At 39.7% G+C, this 19,585-nt stretch overlaps 1 protein-coding gene across 4 annotated transcripts in view; it reads right to left on the bottom strand.

Annotated features, from left to right (window-relative positions):
- LOC140467429 (AMP deaminase 2-like) overlaps positions 1-19,585 on the bottom strand; it is a 180,585-nt gene that overhangs the window by 11,393 nt on the left and 149,607 nt on the right. For all 4 annotated transcript variants that reach the window (XR_011955456.1, XM_072563781.1, XM_072563780.1 and 1 more), the window contains exons 12-17: positions 18,495-18,658; positions 17,484-17,610; positions 15,871-16,034; positions 13,126-13,246; positions 10,360-10,533; positions 7,422-7,532 (exon numbers count right to left, since the gene is read on the bottom strand). Coding sequence is in view for 3 of the 4 variants with exons in the window: in XM_072563781.1 (XP_072419882.1) it covers positions 7,422-7,532; positions 10,360-10,533; positions 13,126-13,246; positions 15,871-16,034; positions 17,484-17,610; positions 18,495-18,658 (861 nt within the window). In the remaining variant the exon portion in view is untranslated. The remainder of the gene's footprint in view (positions 1-7,421; positions 7,533-10,359; positions 10,534-13,125; positions 13,247-15,870; positions 16,035-17,483; positions 17,611-18,494; positions 18,659-19,585) is intronic.

The raw sequence follows: 19,585 nt of genomic DNA, 5'->3' as shown, positions 1-19,585 counted from the left end.
TTTCACTTCTCCCATCCCAACCTTCCTTATATCAAGTCCAGTGCACTACAGTGACAAATTTAAATGGGCATCATTCTGCATCAGTGACATCAGCCTCTGTATTCTTGGTAAAATATTTCTAAACTAAACAAAGAAAACCATTCTTCTAAGCACACAAATCCTTTCCACTTTAAAATAGATATATGAAAAGAGATTTCTCTGTATCTGCCATCTATCTCACTCTGTGGTCAGCTGACATAAAACTGAAGGAGACAGTGAGGACTGCAGATGCTGGAGATCAGAGTTGAGAGTACGATGCTGGAAAAGCGCAGCAGGGCAGCAGCATCAGAGGAGCAGGAGAATTGACATTTTGGACATAAGCCCTTCATCAGGAATGCCCTTCCTGATGAAGGGCTTTTGCCCAAAACTTTGATTCTCCTGCTCCACGGATGCTGCCTGGCCTGCTGTGCTTTTCAAGCACCATACTCTTGACACTGACATAAAACTGAAGTCACATTAGGCTACTATTAAAATTATTGCTTTATTAACAACATGGAATGCCTCACTTCCTACATACCCCATATATGCTCGAGTAATAGTCAAATTTTACCGACTACGTTTTAACGTTAAATTTATAGGGCCGACTATTACATGGATACTATTTTTGGGGGGCTGAAATTCATGCCCAAAATTCATATCATATCATTAGCAGAAGCCCAACTGATCTCTAAACGAATATAGAAAGAAACTACAATGAATTATGGTAATTCTGAAAACCCACTGGAACACAACAGCCAGCACACTGACTCAAATGTTGATTTGTTATCTGTGAAAAATTAGGGTTGACTTTTACACGAGATATTTTGAAAATTCCAGTTTATTTGGCCAAAAACAGGGGATCAACTTTTACATGAGATCGACTATTACTCGAATATATATGATATTTTACTTAAAAAGCCTCAGCAAGAACATTAAAAAAAAAACTTGTTGACAACTGTTATCTCGAGTCCCTAAGTCATGTTGTATGTTATCAAACCACAGCAGTGTCATATAGAATTTGAAGGTGAATGGAGAATAAATATCCAAAGCTATTTAGAGTCATAGGACATTAAATTATCATCTCAGTCTCATCCATTTTTAATGTTTTTACACATTTAACACCATCGAAAGCTTTGCTACTTTCAAACAGAAAGCAATGAGAACGTACTGAGAATTAACAGGTTATTTGAAAAGCCCGCAGTTCTTTTCGCTGATAATTACATACACAATTTTGTTTTAAATGTAGAAACCCATTAATCTTGACAACAATTGTTGCACTAAGGAAATTATATTGACTCTCGCTCAACTGTATGTTGGTCCATGGACTTAAAACAATCTACATGGCCTGATTCATAAACAAGAATACGTGCCCACAAGATTCCAAACAAACATAGAAAGCATTGAACAAAACACTAAGCAGCATTTTCTCATCTTGTAGCACACAGTAAAATCAATTTACCAATTGAATAGTCAAAATAAAACAAAATATTGTTCTAGTTGGAGCTTCAATTTTCAATATGACTAAAATGAATCACACAAAAAAGAAAACATTAGAAGAAATAAAACAAGGTCTAAACAAGAAAACAAGTGGCGATACATTGTATTTCTATTATCAAGGACATTCACATCTCCAGTTACTAAGTATCGAGTGGAATAGGTCACATGTTCACACAAACATTATGTACCGATTAATGTGACTGTCGGTTTTCCTCTTTTTGACTGCATGTTGTAAATTTCCCATTACAAAGTTAAATCTGTTTAAAGTTCAATTTAAACTTAAAATACTATATTTCAACATCCCAACTTTATGAAGAACAATTTAAAAAGTTAGTGTATATAGTGTCTTTCACATTCTAAAGTCACTGCAAAGCAATTTACAGCCAACACATTACTTGTTGATGCAAGATTTTTATTCTTCCATGGGATCAGAGTGTTGCCGGCCAAGTCAACGTTTGTTCTCCAACCCTAATTGCACGAGAAAATGGCATTGAGCCACGTTCTTGTATCCCTGTAGTCCATCTGAACCTGAACTTCTAACTCCTGTTAGAAAGGGAGTGAAGTTGCTAGGAGGTTCTTTAAAGCAATAGGAAAATTTTACAGTGAATCTGTAAGATTTTTATTGATTAATATTTGCCAGGACACTAACACTTTATACTTCTTCCAATAGTATTGTGGAATCTAAAGATAACTTGGGCCTCACAGTCAGAAAGTGTAGACTTGAAGATAAAAGTCAATACATAACATTGCAGTGCAGTAATGAGGAAATGCTGCTTTGTTACTAGTGGTAACCTTTGGCTGGGACACCTCAAATAGAAGTAAAAGATTATACGGATCTCTATCAAAGAGGAGGAGTTACTAACCGTGCTCTGTCCAGCGTTTGTCACATAATCTAAGTATCTACAGAATTTCTGATTATCATCATGTTGCTGTTTGTTTTGTGTTACTGACCACCATGCTTTCTATATTACAACATTGACTACACTTTAAAAGTACTTAATTGGCTGTCACGCATACCGAGACATCCAATGGTTCTGAAAGGCACTACAGAGGAACCTCGATTATCCGAATACCAATTATCCAAAAATCGGATCATCCGAAGGAGATCTCCAGGTCTTGATAGAAACTTTACGTCAAAGACGTGTTTCCAACAGTGATTGCTTCTTTTGTTTACAGTGATTAAATAGGCACCATCTCCAAATGACTGACCTCCTGCCCTCTCTCTCTTGCATTTTCCCTGGAGTTCTACAGAGGGGTTTTCCCTAAACCTCCCTTCCCCAGATAATCTGACCAACACTGTCCTGTAGAGTGCAGAGGTGGAACCTGTCAAAGAGTTGCAGTAAAACGTTGTGTGTGTGTGTGTGTGTGTGTGTGTGCGCTATTTGGAGACTTGTCCCACAAAGGCAGCAGCAGCAGAAGTCTTGTTGTTGGTGTCCAGTCCAACTGCCCCAGAGAGGGGCGGGGGCAGTGCTGGATGAGATTGGTGGGGGGTTGGGGGGGCGGCGGCGGGGGCAGGTGGGAGTTGTAGGGGACGCATGGAGGCATTGGTGGGTGGCGGGGGGCGGTTTTGGGGACCGGGGGTGAGCAGTGTTGGGTGAGATTGGGGGTGGGAGGTGGTGTTGGACAGGGTGGGGTGGGGTGTGATGGGCAGTGTTGGGGGTGCGGGGGGAGGTGTTGGACAGGGTTGGGGAAGGGGGCAGTGTTGGGGGTGGGGTCTCGCACACTTTGTGCTGCTGCAGTCTCCTGAATGAGGAGCAGACTTTAAAAACTCCCAGCCCCAGAGGAAAGGCATTTAAATCAATTAACCGAATAATCAATTATCTGAATGAAATAGCCCATCTCGTTCAGATAATCGAAGTTCCCCTGTACATATATAGAATCTTTCTTTCATGTAAAACTTTGGCAATACAGCATAAAATCAAAGGAATTGCCAGATTTTTAAAAATGAGTTAAGGCACAATTTGGTTTGTCTTCTATCATCCTGATACAATACAATGACAAAGACTGAATACCACGGTTAGTTATCGATTAATCTACAACAGACATAGGCATGAGAAGACAGTCAAACCTACTCTCCCTAAATTGGTGAAACATGGACAGTTATTCTTCCCAAGCTTATTAACTTGACTAGAATGCCATGTTTCAATTTATTTATACACATAAAATAGCAGGTCTCAGTTTGCTATGCAGGGAAGCCAACATCACATGCCTTTATTCATTTGTTTCTGAACACATCAGCTCAAAATATTTACAGTCCAATAATACTTGCCAAGTCACAACACAGCTATTATGGTCAGGAATATTCAAGATCAGTGCTACGGTCAATTCCTTTATTTTGTCCAACTTAACTACTTTTAAGAAAAAAAACTGATGGAGAAGAAACATTGATTGCATTCAAGGTTTTTCAAAATGCATGTTCAGACTTTCCAATGTAATGCATTTTCCTTCCTCAAAGGGAACATATTTGGTCTACGTGAATTGAATAACTTCCTTCAGGAAGCTATCTTCAACTAAATTTCCATGCACCCTTGAATTGCTTCCTGAGAAAATTGTTAAGTCAGAATACATCTGGCATTTACAAAAAGGTAAATAAACAGAGGAAAGAAGCAGCAATTAACCAGTTGCATATATCATCTGAGAAGATATCTCAGATGTGAAAATTAATAAAGCTCCAATGATTAAGCTACAATTGTCACAACAAGGAAACAATTTCATTCACCACATTGCAGGTCAATTACTAATTAGAAACAAATATAGCTAAAACAAATATTTTGTGAAGTAAACAGCTCTCATATAGTTGCAAATATATTACAACTTGCCTACTTTCACTGCACAATAAGGTTGAGTTGTGTAGGAGTATCTAAGATAATGGTCCACTGCTTACTTATGGAATACCTCTTTAGAATGTGAAGGTAGTTAAAGTTCAAACAATCCAAATTAGATTGAAGGGTGAGATGGTGCAATTTCTCTTCAATCTATCTCCCCATTTAAGGTCATGCTCTACGCTTATTTAAGTTATAACTAGAATTACTGGCTGAGCTCAGTGGAACAATTACTCCAGAATGTTCTCAAAATTAACATTACAACAATTGCAGTGTGAAAGTACTTCTCTGAAGTTCAGCAAAGGGATCTGTTCTCTGCCCATCCCTTGCCTCCATCTCAAAATTCCCCCTTGCTCCACTTCAACAGGAAGTGACTCATCTTTAACACTACCTGGAACAGGAAGAACATTACAGTCCCAAACCTGCTGTGGGAAACAAGCAACAATTGAAGATTCTCAAAGACCGTTGTCTAATTCAATCATTTTGGGATGGAACAAAGGGACTGACTGATGACTTGTACTTTTTGCAGAACCATTCTGCTCTGAACACCTTATTGCAGAGTGGAATATGGCTGTTCAACAACAAATGCACGCCTTCTTTGTACAGTACCTTAAGAAAAAGGACAGCCTGCCAGCCACTTGTTATTCATCCTGAGAGAGGAGGACGAGCATCATATTTTGATTTCAGAATTCCAGCATTTGGAGATTTTTAACAAATATTTAGGCATATCTATTTTAAACCTAAATTAATTCTCATACTTTGAAATAAAGTTCTTTGTTTCTTTTTCATACTCCAAAGTGCTATTGCACACAACTGAATGACTTTTCAACCAACAAAACTTTAAAAAGATTTTTTCCTTTTAACTACCACCCTGTGGCAGAGTTGTTCTTTTTTTTAAATTGAATCGATTTTTTCTAATCAACCTGTTCATAGATGCTATTACATACCTCTCATTCAGTTGTGACATGAACCCGGTCTCTTGCTCTGGAGGCAGAGATACTGCCTCTATACCACAGAGTTGTTCTTACCCTAATTACAAGAAGGTCTCCAGATGAAGTGTTATCTATTGCTCTTAAAACAATTCAAGAAATACTTGGCCAAACCTCAGAACTTGCATTTTACAACATAAGAAACACCAACAGGAGTAGAACATCTGGCCCATTGAGTCAGTTCTGCTATTCAATAAGATCATGGCTGATCTTTTTGTGGATTCAGCTCCACTTACCTGACCGCCCACCATAACCCTAATGCATTACTCTTCAAAAATGTATCTTGCCTTAAAAACATTTAGTGAGGTAGCCTCGATTGCTTCACTTGGCAGGAAATTCCACAGATTCACAACCCTTCGAGTGATGAGTTTCCTCCTCAACTCAGTCCTAAACCTGTAAAATCACAGCACAAGCCAATCCTCACTGTTATAATCTAAACTTTGGATATAATGAATAGGGCTTTGGCAGGGGTTGAAGTGGCTTTTACTCCACAGCAGCCTGACTAAAAGACCTGTAACTCAGGATTCAAATTTGTATTGGTTCTGAAATTTCTTCCTATATTTGTTCCTTTGTGGTTTGTACTTTGGAAGGCCCTTGGGACATTTTCTAGTTCAAAAGATCTTGAACAAAAGCAAGCTGTTTTAGATTGGAGGACCAGCAGGAAAGTGATTTGCTCCAGTACTTAATGTTTATTTAGTTTTGACTGTACACACGTGGGAGGGTCTGAATATATATCCACTCATATCAGACTTGCAGAAATGTTCAATGTATACCAATGACATTGGGAACTGCCGGATCACATGCCGAACTGAAACACGGGCTGCACCATTGCTGCCAACCCATCCAGTCTTGCTGCAAGACTGGATTGTGAATGCTTTAACATGTCTGTACTTAAAACGTGCTGTTGTGACAATGTCATGTCTAGCTGATCTTAAAAAATGTTCATCATCCAGATGCTGTGATGATAATACTGTGGATTTTTTTTCCCCCAGAAAAAGAAACAAAAAGGATTTAGCCCTGTTCACATCACCTTTCACAAGCTCACAACATCCCAAAGCACTTAATAATCAATGCAGGAAATGTGGCAGCTAATTGGTGCATAATATCCCAAATAAAGCCATGTTTTAATAAACAGATAGTGGTCCAGATCTTCCAAGCAGCAGCACCAACAGCAGCAATAAAGTTTGGCTTTCCATTGTACTCAGAAGATCTCCTACACTATGCTGCTGTACATTTTTCTTCAGGGTTTCCCATACAGCTTTCAGAGTAAATCAAAGCCCCGTCTCTGGGGAATTGTGTGGGCACAGTTGGGAAGACAGGCATGCCTTTTTTTTCAACATCAGTCACTAACTTATGGAAATTTTAAAAGCCCAGTCTTAACATTAGTGAGTGAATGAGTGAGCTGGCAGGTTGGTGAAGTGGTATTTAACACTGGAGGTAGGAAGTCAGGTCAGTTACTTGGAGGGGTTTGTCAGCCTTGGTCAGGAGGGGCGGAAGAGGGGGTGTTGTTGGAGAGCAGATGTGTAGTTACTCATGTGTTAATCTGTCTAATATTTCCTGGGTAACTATATAGGCAAGAACAGTGGATCCGTTCTAAGTATTTGATTATAATGTAGAGTTGGAAACATTCATATAGGGTTTTGGAGGGTTGAGGGTGAAGAAGGGAGAAATTGCCCACTAGAAGTTTAAACATCCCAGACAATTCCCTAATAGGTTTACATGTCAGCACTTTCACAGAATGCAGATTTCAGTTGTAGGTTTGGTCTGACAATGAAACTGGAAAATTTCATCCAATCTATTTCTAAGATGTTGGCAGAATGGTACATATTGTATAGGTCACCAGGTATATGTCTCCTGATCTTCAAAGCAGTGCCCTGGAACCTATTATGTTTTCCCCAAGAGGGCAGATGGGATCTCAGTCTGACATGTTACACCCTCTGTGCCGATTTGTTAACCTGGATTTTATGCTCAGGTTGAGTTTCAGTCCAAAGCTTCTGACTCAGAGGAGAATAACACTCCCTGATACCCAGTTGAGCACAGCCAAGGTGCTGCTGCAAAATCCTAATATGTTTAAATCCAACATTATTCCAGTCACCTTGTAAGAGAAACCACTCATTAACACACTGTTCCGTGCGAGCTCACACATATCACAGGAACTCAATTTCCACACTTGGGCGGCAATGCTGTATTCTTCCATTAGTGGTTCCTGAGGAAAGCATGGAAAAATTAAGATTAGAATGACTGCAACAAATCTGCAATGTACAAAACAGATCAAAAATTGCCAAAACAATGTCATGGGTCAGTCTTCCATGCTGTATTTCTAAGACTGATTCCTATATCCTAGTTCCTTTAGCTTGTTCGCTATATTAAGGCAACTTGCAGGCACAGTTAATTTATACCTGTGGGAAACGTTGACTTCATGATTTACATCAAGACACACACATACTGTACATTAGTGAGAAATAGATGTTGGGTGACTTATACTGGGTCATTTATCATGGATGCAGATATTAAACTAATCCAGAGCTAAAAACAAGCAAAGCAATTTTTAAAATGGAATTTAAAATGACGGTTTAATTCTGAATGCTTACACTGGAAACTGGATGAAACTAAATAGATTCTTGTCACTGAAAAATTTCAATTATGTATACAGGATTTAATACTTATAAATCTAAACTCAAAATACTCAACAATTCCAGTCCATTGACAAATTTATCATGAGTTGATGGAAACAAAATGACAGGTCAGTCAAATCTCATTCAGTTAGAGTAAATGCATGACCTACTTTCCCAGATCAAGTTTTTAAACACAAGCATACCTCCATGGCTTTTAATAGCTTTGTGATTTGTCTTTCGCTTTCAATTACCAACATAAGAAGCAGGAGCAAAAATAGACCATTCAGCCCCTCTAGCTAGCTCTGCCATTCAACAAGATCTTGACAAATCACTGTTTCAAAATTTCACATTCTCATTTAGAGTCAGAGATGTATAGCATGGAAACAGACCCTTCAGTCCAAACTGTCCATGCCGACCAAATAGCCCAACCTAATCTAATTCCACCTGGCAGCAGCCGGCCCATATCCCTCCAAACCCTTCCTATTCATATACCAATCCAGATGCCTTTTAAATGTTACAATTGTACTATTCTCTACCAGTCCCTCTGGCAGTCCATTCCATACATGCCCCACCCTCTGTGTGAAAACATTGCCCCTTAGGTCTCTTTTATATCTTTCCCTCCTCACCCTAAATCTATGCCCTTTCGTTCTGGACTCCCCCACCCCAGGGAAAAGACCTGGTCTATTTTCCCTATCCATGCCCCTCATGATTTTGTAAGCCTCTATAAAGTCACCCCTTAGCCACCAAAGCTCCAGGGAAAACAGCCCCAGCCTGTTCAACCCCTCCCTATAGCTCAAATACTCCAACCCTGGCAACATCCTTGTAAATCTTTTCTGAACCCTTTCAAGTTTCACAACATCCTTCCGATAGGAAGGAGACTAGAATTGCATGTAATATCCCAACAGTGGCCTAACTAATGTCCTGCACAGCCACAATATGACCTCCCAATTCCTGCACTCAATACTCTGTCCAATAAAGGAAAGCATGCCAAACACCTTCTTCACTCTCCTATCTACCTGTGACTCCAATTTCAAGGAGTTATGAACCTTCACTCCAAGGTCTCCTTGTCCAGCAACACTCCCTAAGACCTTACCATTAAGCGTATAAGTCCTGCTAAGTTTTACTTTCCCAAAATGCAGCACCTTGCATTTACCTAAATTAAACTCCATTTGCCACTCCTCAGCCCATTGGCTCAGCTGATCAAGGTCCTGTTGTGACCTCCAATTTTGGTGTCATCTGCAAACTTACTAACTTTACTTCTTCAGCTCACATCTAAATCATTTATATAAATGATGAAAAAGTAGTGGACCAGCACCGATCCTTGTGGCACTCCACTGATCACAGACCTCCACTCTGAAAAACAACCTCCATCACCACCCTCTGGCTTCTACCTTTGTGCCAGTTCTGTATCCAAATGGCTAGTTCTCCCTGTATTCTATGAGATCTAACCTTGCTAATCAGTCTCCCATGGGGAACCTTGTCAAACACCTTACTAAAGTCCATACAGATCACGTCTACCACTCTGCCTCATCAATCCTCTGTTACTTCTTCAAAAAACTCAACCAAGTTTGTGAGACATGATTTCCCACGTACAAAGCCACGTTGACTATCCCTAATCAATCCTTGCCTTTCCAAATACATGCACATCCTGTCCCTCAGGATTCCCTCCAACAACTTGCCCACCACCCACGTCAGCCTTACTGTTCTATAGTTCCCTGGCTTGTCCTTATCATCTTTCTTAAATAGTGGCACCACGTTAGCCAATCTCCAGTCTTCCGGCACCTCACTTGCGATTATCGATGATACAAATATCTCAGCAAGAGGCCCAGCAATCACTTCCCTAGTTTCCCAGAGTTCCAGGTTACACCTGATCAGGTCCTGGGGATTTATCCACCTTTAATCATTTCAAGACATCCAACACTTCCTCCTCTGTAATATGGACATTTTTCAAGATGTCACCATCTATTTCCCTACATTCTAGATCTTCCATGTCCTTTACATTTACCCAAATAATTTTTGATTCCCTTGTCTGACAAGAAGTCATCTACCTCTGTCTTAAAAATATTCAATGACCTAGGGTCTCGCACCTTTTAGGCAGAGTTCCAAAGTTGCACAATCCTCTGAAAATATTTAACCTCATCACGGTCCTAAAAGAGAGACCCCTAATTTTAAACTAGTGCTCCCTCGGTCGAGTCTGACTCGCAACAGGAAACATCCTTTCCACATCCATCTTACCTAAGTATTCAACATCTTATTCCCTGATCAAGTCACCTCTCACTCTTTTAAAGTCTCGTGGGAACTAGACTTTTAACTTTAAAATTACAACTTTTAGTGATGACATTTCTTTAACAAGAATGGCCATGAATATTTCATTCTCAACATTGATTTATGCGCAAATCAATCAATAGGTCACCTTACCTTGGTAAAGTGAAACTGCAGAGGATCATCAGTTGAGAGAGATACCATTAGTCCTCGGGAAAGGTACTCTGGCAGTGGGTTTCTATGATAACTCAGGAAGAGACTATTGTTGCTTAGCGGGGACATTGCAATTCCAATCTGATCCAGGTAGTACAAATACTGCAGTACTGGAGCCTGCAAATCAAGCAACAAACATTTCAAAACACACCAACATATGTGATAAATTCAAAAAACATCAGCTTCACATTTTCCACATGAGCACATTTTTAGGGAAATTAAAGCTCTAAGAATTAAGTTCTTACTGATTGCCTGGCACATCAAGCTCTTCTCTAGTAGTGAGAGACAGCATAGGAAAGTTACAGAGTATAGGTCAACTCAAATGATAAAAGCAGTAACTATTCACTGCTCAACCATTCACTTGTATTTTCACACCGAAGGGGTGTGCTAATCTGTAGCAAAATGCAACAGCTTATGCCCAAAATGTTGATTCTCCTGTTCCTTGAATGCTGCCTGACCTGCTGTGCTTTTCCAGCACCACACTCTCAACTGCAGTTAGCTTTGATCTAACCTAACTAGCAAAATACAATTCACAGCCAATAGAGGAACTGTTTATTTATGTTTTGATTCAAATCCACATCTTGCAGATGAAGGTACAATATCCTAAACAATTCTGTCACCAGTTTCTTTTTATCAAATATTTTCAAATTACAATAGCCTCAATATTGTATTTTTAGCTTTGTATACTGCAGTACATAATCTAAAATGAATTCAGTTTATACCACAATATTAATTATTAACAATTATACATATTTTAGGAAATCTTTTGTTCCTTATTTTACTGAAATGATGTAAACTATTGATGATATTTGCAAGATCAACTCATGATTCACTTTTCTATGTGACTGAGACTCTACTATTGCATCATAAAACGAAGAGGTGAGAGAAGTCCAAGAAAAAATAAATCCAAGAAAAATAAAACATTTACCATAACAAATGGACAAAATGATTTTGAACGTGTTTTTTCAAACACTCTCCTACTCCTCGAATGCTGCCTGAACTGTTGTCCTTTTCCAGCGCCACACGTTTCAACTCTGACTCTCTCGCATCACTTTCTCAGAGTTATTTTTTCAGTCTATTTAATTCCTACGTTAATCCTTCTCTCCTGTCAGTACAGACATCCTCAACATGGCACCATGCTAAAATGGCCAACATAGACAGGCAGGAGGCTAGAAGACCAACAGTACTGAAGAAGGATTACACCCAAAATGCTGACTTCTCCACCTCCTGATTCTGGCTGGCTTGCTTCCAGCATCTGCAGTTTTATTTGTCTCCGGCATTTAGCCAAGAACATATATAGCAACTCAGCCTAGATAGATATCTGCTGGATTTCCAAAGAGGATATCACTTCAGTGTCTACTTGTTTGCATCCAGCACTGTCTGGTTGGATTTATAGGATACTTTAATTAAGCAGAGGCACTATGACCAATTATACAAATTGTAATGAATGAAAAGGCAGAGCAACTTAATGCACAGATAAGAATAACATCAGGAGGACATTTTCAAGTCTGAATAGGTGCATAACATGAGGATACTCTAACACATTGCTTTACACAACCTTTGCATGTGGCGCATTCCCAACATCATATGTTGTATAAGATAATGCTGGGCACAGACTTGACCACATTACCAAATTAAGTTGTAAAAGGGGATTCGGTTGTTAATCAACGTTTGTCAGCCTCTACAATATGCCTGTTTATCTTGCACTTAGAGAAGGCATCTTATAAAACCAAGCCATGTAGATTAAATATCATGTCTTTTGGGAAGTGTTTTTGTGATAGCAATCATAACTCTGTACATTTTAAGTTTGTCATGAAAAAGGAAAAAGATGGCCTGACAAAAAAAGACTTTGGATTGAGGGAAGGCAGATTTTATTAAAATAAGCAGGATCTGGGCAAAGTAGACTGGGAATAGCTACTTCTGGGTTATTCCACAGCAAAACATTGGGAGACATTCAAAATAATATTGGCCAAAGTACAGGTCCAACATGTTCCATTTTGGGTGAAATGTAGAAATGACAAGCCCAGAAAACACTACTTGTTCAGCAATATTCAGGATAGGATAAGAAGGGAAAAAAAAAGAGAGGTACAAAGGGAGCAAATCAACAAGGGCCCAAGTGGAATACAGAAAGTACAAGAATTAACTTAAGAAAGCAATTAGGACAGGAAATTAGGAACATGAAAAAACACTGGTGGGTAAAATTAGGTAGAATCCCAAGATATTCTATAAGTCAATTAAGGGGAAAGAGGTTAACCAGGGGAAAAGTAGAGCTCATTAGTGACCAAGGGGCAAATCTCTGCATGGAGCCACAGGACATTGGAAGAGTGTTAAACGAGTAGAGAAAGCCGAGAGGGGGCCTGACAGAGGTGTATACGATTATGAGGAGCATGGACAGGGTGGACAGGAAGCAGGTGTACCCTTTAGTTGAATGGTCAATAACAAAGAGGCATATTTAAGGTGAAAGGTAGGACGTTTAGATGGGATTTGAAGGAAAAATATTTTCACCCAGAAGGTAACGGGAATCTGGAATGCACTGCCAAGGAGGGTAGTTGAGGCCGAATGCCTTACATCTTAGGAAGTAATTGAAATGAAACATTCAAGGTTGTGGGCCAAGTGGTAGAAAGTGGGACTCATACAACTTACAACAGTTTCTTGTCAGTGCAGACTCAAATGGGTCAAAGGGCCTCTGTATAATGCTATGATTCATACCTTTCGAAGCAGAAGACCATGGGAAATATTCTGAGAAAGCATGAATCCAGATATGAGGTGGTGGATAGGACCAGCCTCTCCACAATGTGGTCGCAAGACAAACGTATTGAATCCCCTCTTCCTGGAAAAACAGAAATAGCAATAATAATCACCGCTTAGCTCGAATGAACTTCTCCACTTTACTTATTGAACAACTCATTAAAACTTTGCAGTTAAAAAATCTAAGATTTGGAATCAGCTGCCTTTGAAGAACAGTTAGGTAAGTTCAAGTTGCTCCTTCTCTACTTAGGAAAACCATTTCAAAATAAGGTGCTTCCTTTTGGGGGTGGCACGGTGGCTCAGTGGTTAGCACTGCTGCCTCACAGCACCAGGGTCCCAGGTTCGATCCCAGCCACGGGCGATTGTGTGTGGAGTTTGAACATTCTCCCAGTGTCTGCGTGGGTTTTCTCCAGGTGCTCCGGTTTCCTCCCACAGTCCAAAGATGTGCAGGTCAAGTGAATTGGCCATGGTAAATTGCATGTAATCTTAGGTGCATTAGTCAGAGGGAAGTGGGTCTGGGTGGGTTACTCTTCGGAGGGTCGGTGTAGACTGGTTGGGCCGAAGGGCTTGTTTCCACACTGTAGGTAATGTAATCAAGTTAGCTCAGAGCAGGAGGAATTTTTTTCCCTATGGAGGATTGAGAGCCTTTATAGCTTTTAGAATTCTTTTCCCCAGAAAAGATTTACTGGGATTACTGATTATGTTTTAGTAAGGCAGATAAGGAGGGAGTCCATGATTTTCAGGGACATGCAGGAATGTGCCGTTCAGGCCACAATTAGACCAACCACAATTTTATTGATTGGTGAAGTAGACTGGCCTACTTTTGCTCCTAATTTGTATGTCCAACTGTAAGCACATGAGAGAAAGATGAGCAGGAAGATCGTTCATAGGGTGAGATAATGTAAGGCTGAGAAGGTAGAAGTCATATCTCAGGCATACTAAGCCCTCATTAGGACATATCTGGAGTATTGTGAGCAGTCTTAATGTCTTGAATTAGGAAGATTATATGCTAGCCTTGAAAAAAGTACAGTATGAAAATTAGAACAATTTTCAGACTTCAAATGATTAAGTTATAAGGAACAACTACAAAACCAGAAAAGTTAGAAAATTAAGCAATCAAAGTTCTCAAGGGATTAAGGACATCAGAATGGGTTGAGAGAAATAACTATTTATGTGGGTAAAACGTCTATGATCATAGAGACACTGGAAAAGCATCAGTATTGGAGCTTTTGGAAATGAAATTAAGGAATACTTACACACGATTGGTAAAACTTTGGAATATTTTCCAGAAACATAATGAATGCTGACCAATAATTAATTTTAAAATTGAGATTGATAGATTTTTATTAATGCAAAGGTATTAAAGGCTATCAAACAAAGGTGGGCATATATAGAGTTGAGTTACATATTAGCCAAATCTAATTGAATGGCAGAACGGGGCAAGGGAGTAAATGATCGAGAGCAGATACATTAGCATAGAGCTACAGGGCTGAAATGGCCCATTTGTGCACTGTAAAACTCTGCAAATCCACAAATATTGCTGCTACCCTACTCCTATCAATGTTTAGAGAACATAACTGTAGAAACAGGGTTAATATACACACAGGTCGCCACAATGCAGCAATTATCAGTGGAAGAGGTGACTGATAACTGAGGAACAGCATATCTTGTACAACTAAGCTTGAGATGCAAAATATCAATCTCTACTGAAAAAAAGCTTAAATGCTTTTAACTTTCACAGGTAAAGGTAACTATTGATTCAAACAGAAGCTATAAATCAAGATCTGTTTACAGTTTCATATCTGTTGATGCAGAGGAAACTGATTTTAAGGTAAAATGCTATCAAAAACACAGCATGAAATGATTTCCTTTTCCCTTATACAAACATCAAAGCACATTGATTTATTCTGTCAGGTAGAAAATGCACGTTTTATCAAGGTTGGGTATTTGCGAGAAAATTCTATGGGTGCAATTGTCCAGATCTGGAGATGGGAATTGAACTTAATTTGGCAGAATGGTGGTGGATCTAAATTGTGCCACCTGCCTTCCTTTATGTTCTGGCTGGGAAGGACTGAACTCCACAAAGTTAACGGGTGGGGGAGTGAATCTCAACCCACACTAAACTGCGTCCCAGCTCTCCCTCTCCCCATGACCCTGAAATACAGAGACACCTGTCCCAAAACTACCACTAACCTTTTCTTTGGGCATACCTTCAGTCCAGGAGTTTGGGGCATGTTGCCCTGGCAGCAGTCGTAGCCTCCTCTGTGACATTGCTGAGTTCTGCCCTGGTTGGGCAGCACCCTTTGGCAGCTTGGACTTCCTGGTCCATGGCAGCCAACAGGATATCTGAAGGCCAGATGATCCAGTGGGTTTTTTGCCCTTTGCAGGCAACAGATTTCTCCCCTTTCAGACTTAGTCCAAAAATGGGAATATCCTGACCCATATTTCAGTACAGTTTTCATAAATGAGGTGAATCTTGCTATTCTTTTTAGACATGTGGGGTCAACATGCAAGAGGAGAAAAGATATTGTTCAGGATTCAATGCAAAGTGAGTCAATCTGCACGACAACAAGAATATCCATCACCAATCTTGTTTCTACTAAGAAACGTATTATAATTAATATGGAAGAATGCTTGAAAGATTATTCTGTTTGTTTTGAGACACTTAAACATCAACAATAAAATAATTTGGAATCAAGCTCATACTTGCGAAGATGATTCAGAACCGTCATGTTAGCATACATATAGTAAAGGTAATAGGCATATGGTGGGTTATCATCTTCTGTCCAGTTCACAGGTAATGGGCTGTCTGCATTAAAGATGTGATGTTCTGGTTTGGATTCATCATCGACACTATCAAAACCCACAACCTACAAAATCAGAGAACTCCATTCATTACACATATTCTTCCATGTTATTCTCCTTAAAAGTTATTAAAATAGGGAGTTCTCCAGCACATGATAAGACAGTTTATGTCTATGAACTTATCCTTTAATTTCTCGATCATGGACATAGCCACAGGAGAATGTACCAAGATAATGTCAAGGCTCCATAATGAGAGAGATTTAGAAATTGTATCAATAGTTGCCCTTGGGCACATCAAAACTGTTAACACAAAAGCAGCAGAAGTGCTTGAATTCCGTTTGTCTGATAAGATGTGACATATGGAGTAGAGAAATTAGAAGTCAAACATTTTAAATTTGGCAAAGTAATAGTTTCTATGAAGGGCACAGTAAAGACATGTAATTTCTCCATTGATAGATGTTCAGGTCAGTTGAATCTTGCCTGCACTTCACTCCATTATCTAGGCAGCTGTTGTTATCTGAATCACTTATGTTTCTCTCTGAACAGAATGCTGTATACTTCATTCTTAAGAAGGAAATACAGGCCGACGGGTCCGGTATCTGCGGTTTACCATGGCCCCAACATATTGCAGGGAACATTCCAGAATCAGGGACCAGAGGGCTGCCATGAAGGTAAGTTTCCCATTTAAATGAATGGGATTGTGACTATCTGTGGTTTCGGACTTCCGCGGTAGGTCTTGGAACGTTATCCCCTGCGGGTACCAGGGGATTACTGTATAATCAAACACCAAGAAGAAAAAAATGCCTGAACAATTATAGATTAAACAATTATAATATGTTACCTCACAACTCAAACTGAAGTAACATTAACATTTTTTTGAGAGAGTGTGCCACAGCTTAACACTTTCAATTAACAAATGTAATGCATAGTCTCAGTGACAGAAATTCAAATTCTGTATTTTAATTCCTACCTCAATAACTGTCAAGGGGCACAAGCTATAGCTCCTAAACTGCAGGTACTCTTTAAAAGAAAGGTAACTCAGAATGTAAGCATGACTACCAGGATCAGCCCTTATTGCCCGTCCCTGGCTACCCTTCAGGTGGTGGTGATATGTTGCCATCTTGAATCACTGCAGTCCATTTGGTTTAGGTAGATCCACTATGCCATTAGGGAGAATTCCAGGATTTGGACCTAGCAACACTGAAGAAATGTAATAATATTTCCAATTCAGGATGGTGAACTTGGAGGGGAACTTGCAGTTATAGTGCTGCCCTTGTCCTTATAGACAGTTATTGTGGATCTGAAAGGTGCTGCCTATAGAACCCTGTTGAATTTCTGCAATGTGTCTTGTAGATGGCACCTATGTTACTGAGTGTTCATGGGTGGGCAGAATCTGTGTTTGTGCATGTGATGCCAATCAAATGGGCAGTTTTCTCCAGCTTCTTAAGTGTTGTTGGAGCTGCACTTATCCAAGCATGGGTCATTCCCACTTGAATTATATTTGATATACTCACATGCTGAAGAAACAAGTGAAGCTCTGGGTGATTGCGAGGATTAATTGTTGCTTCAAAGACGGGAATAAAAATGTTCTCCAACATATCTTGGAAATTGTTCAGCTGTTTCTTTGTACGGAAGACATCACTGAAAGCAATTGGAAAATGAAGTTAATTAAGACATTCCTCCAGCAATTTTACAACATTCATAATCTCAGTGGATGAAAGTGAATTTCCAAAGGTTTACTCAAGTCCTTTGCATAATTATATTTTTTTCTTCCCTCCCTTTTCATGGGATTTGACAGTCACTCACAGAACCAGCATTTGTTATCCATCTCTCAATGCCCTAAAAGAGGCCATTTCTGAGGGGAGATGAGAGTCAACTACGTAACTGTGAGTGTGGAATCACATGTGGATAAGACCAGATAATGATGGCAGATTTCCTTATCTCAAGGACATTAGTGAGTCAGGTGGGAACATGAAACGTTCTCCAGATTCAGTAACTAAACTTCAATTCCACCAGGTGCCATGGGAGGACTTGAACCTGCGTTCCCAAAACACTGACCTGGGTTAATCATTAATCTGGGATACAAGCCCAGTGACATTACCATCGTCTCCCTGTTTTTAACAATATGCAAATAGAAGGCACTTGCTCTGAAATATGTACAGACTTCTGAAAGCTGGATGATATCAAAGATTGTGCTATGAATATTTCACACAATAATAATTCAGAAATCTGTAATGGTAAATTGAAATAGTGAATCAAATTTGTTCTTCAGGGCTCATCTGAGTTTTGTCTCTCTGTAAAATGTGCACTCTGTTATAAATTATTAAACCAACAAGTCTAAATAAAAACAGTGCTCACAAGTGAAGACAGAGCTGAATGTCAAGTACATCAGATCATGCTACTGAAATATTTTGCACACGCAGCCACATCCAATTTCACTCCCATCAAGTTTGGGCATTGCCTGGACTTAAATTAAATCTTGAGTTCAAGCAAGCTGTAGTTTGACAGTGCATGATAATACTTACAAAAGCCGTGGAACCTGTACCAGCCAGCACACATTGTTGGAGTAGACTTTGTGTTTCACTGCCCACTTTGCCAGTCGATCCCATTCATCCCGGGAGCGACCATATATGGACAAGCGCAACTCTGCATTCTGATACTTACTTTCTTCAAGATCTTCCATCACTTCCTATAAGATACAAGAAATTACTGGCTACTGGCTTGTTACAGTTAGAAACATTTTCAAAGTCAGATGCTTTTGTTTCACTTCCTCTTTCCAGAGTCTCCAGTACAATGCACCATTCCTGACAATCCACTCTATGGGTTCTTTGCTCCTGAATACATGATGCCACACTGGGGTGGCTCTGCCTTAACCGCTTACCCATCCCTGTGCCTGAATTCTGTCTGAAGCTGTTCAAAGTGGCACTGCTAAGATCAAAATCTAACAGAGATTAGCAAGAAACCTACTTAATTGCATAGCAATTTCAATGTTTTGATGCATTGAATTAGAGACTTAGTTTAATTTGGTCTTGACAAATGTTTCACAAAGTTGCACATAAGGTGCTAGATAGGTGAGAAACCATACACTCTCTACTTTCATTGTTTTAAATTTGATGCTAGGTCATTAACCTAAAAATGTTAACTTGGTTTTTCTCTGTTCACATATTCTACCTATTTTCCACCCTTTTCTGCTTATTTTTCAGATTTTAAAATGTTTTTCCTTTGAATGCCAGCTTTTACTGCCCATCGCCTTTGGGAAAGTGGGAGTGAGAACTCTTCATGAATGACTGTAGTTCACGTATTGCAGTTACTGCCATAGTGCTGTGACAGAGGAGTTTCCAGGATTTGGACCCAGCATAATGTTTTTGTTGTCAGTCCTATTTCAATGTTGGTTTGTGCTGTTTGAATTTGTGGGCCCTGAGACTCAGTAAAAGCAGGTTTTAGCAGCATGTCTCACTTGGGGAATAGTCCGAACATAAAAGATGCACGGTGGCACAGTGGTTAGCACTGCTGCCTCACAGCGCCAGAGACCCGGGTTCAATTCCCGCCTCAGGCGACTAACTGTGTGGAGTTTGCACATTCTCCCCGTGTCTGCGTGGGTTTCCTCCGGGTGCTC

Source organism: Chiloscyllium punctatum, chromosome 45 (assembly GCF_047496795.1).
Source record: "Chiloscyllium punctatum isolate Juve2018m chromosome 45, sChiPun1.3, whole genome shotgun sequence".
Lineage (NCBI taxonomy): Eukaryota > Metazoa > Chordata > Chondrichthyes > Orectolobiformes > Hemiscylliidae > Chiloscyllium > Chiloscyllium punctatum.
Note: the sequence above shows the minus strand (reverse complement) of the source record. Positions and strands in the feature narration are given on the sequence as shown.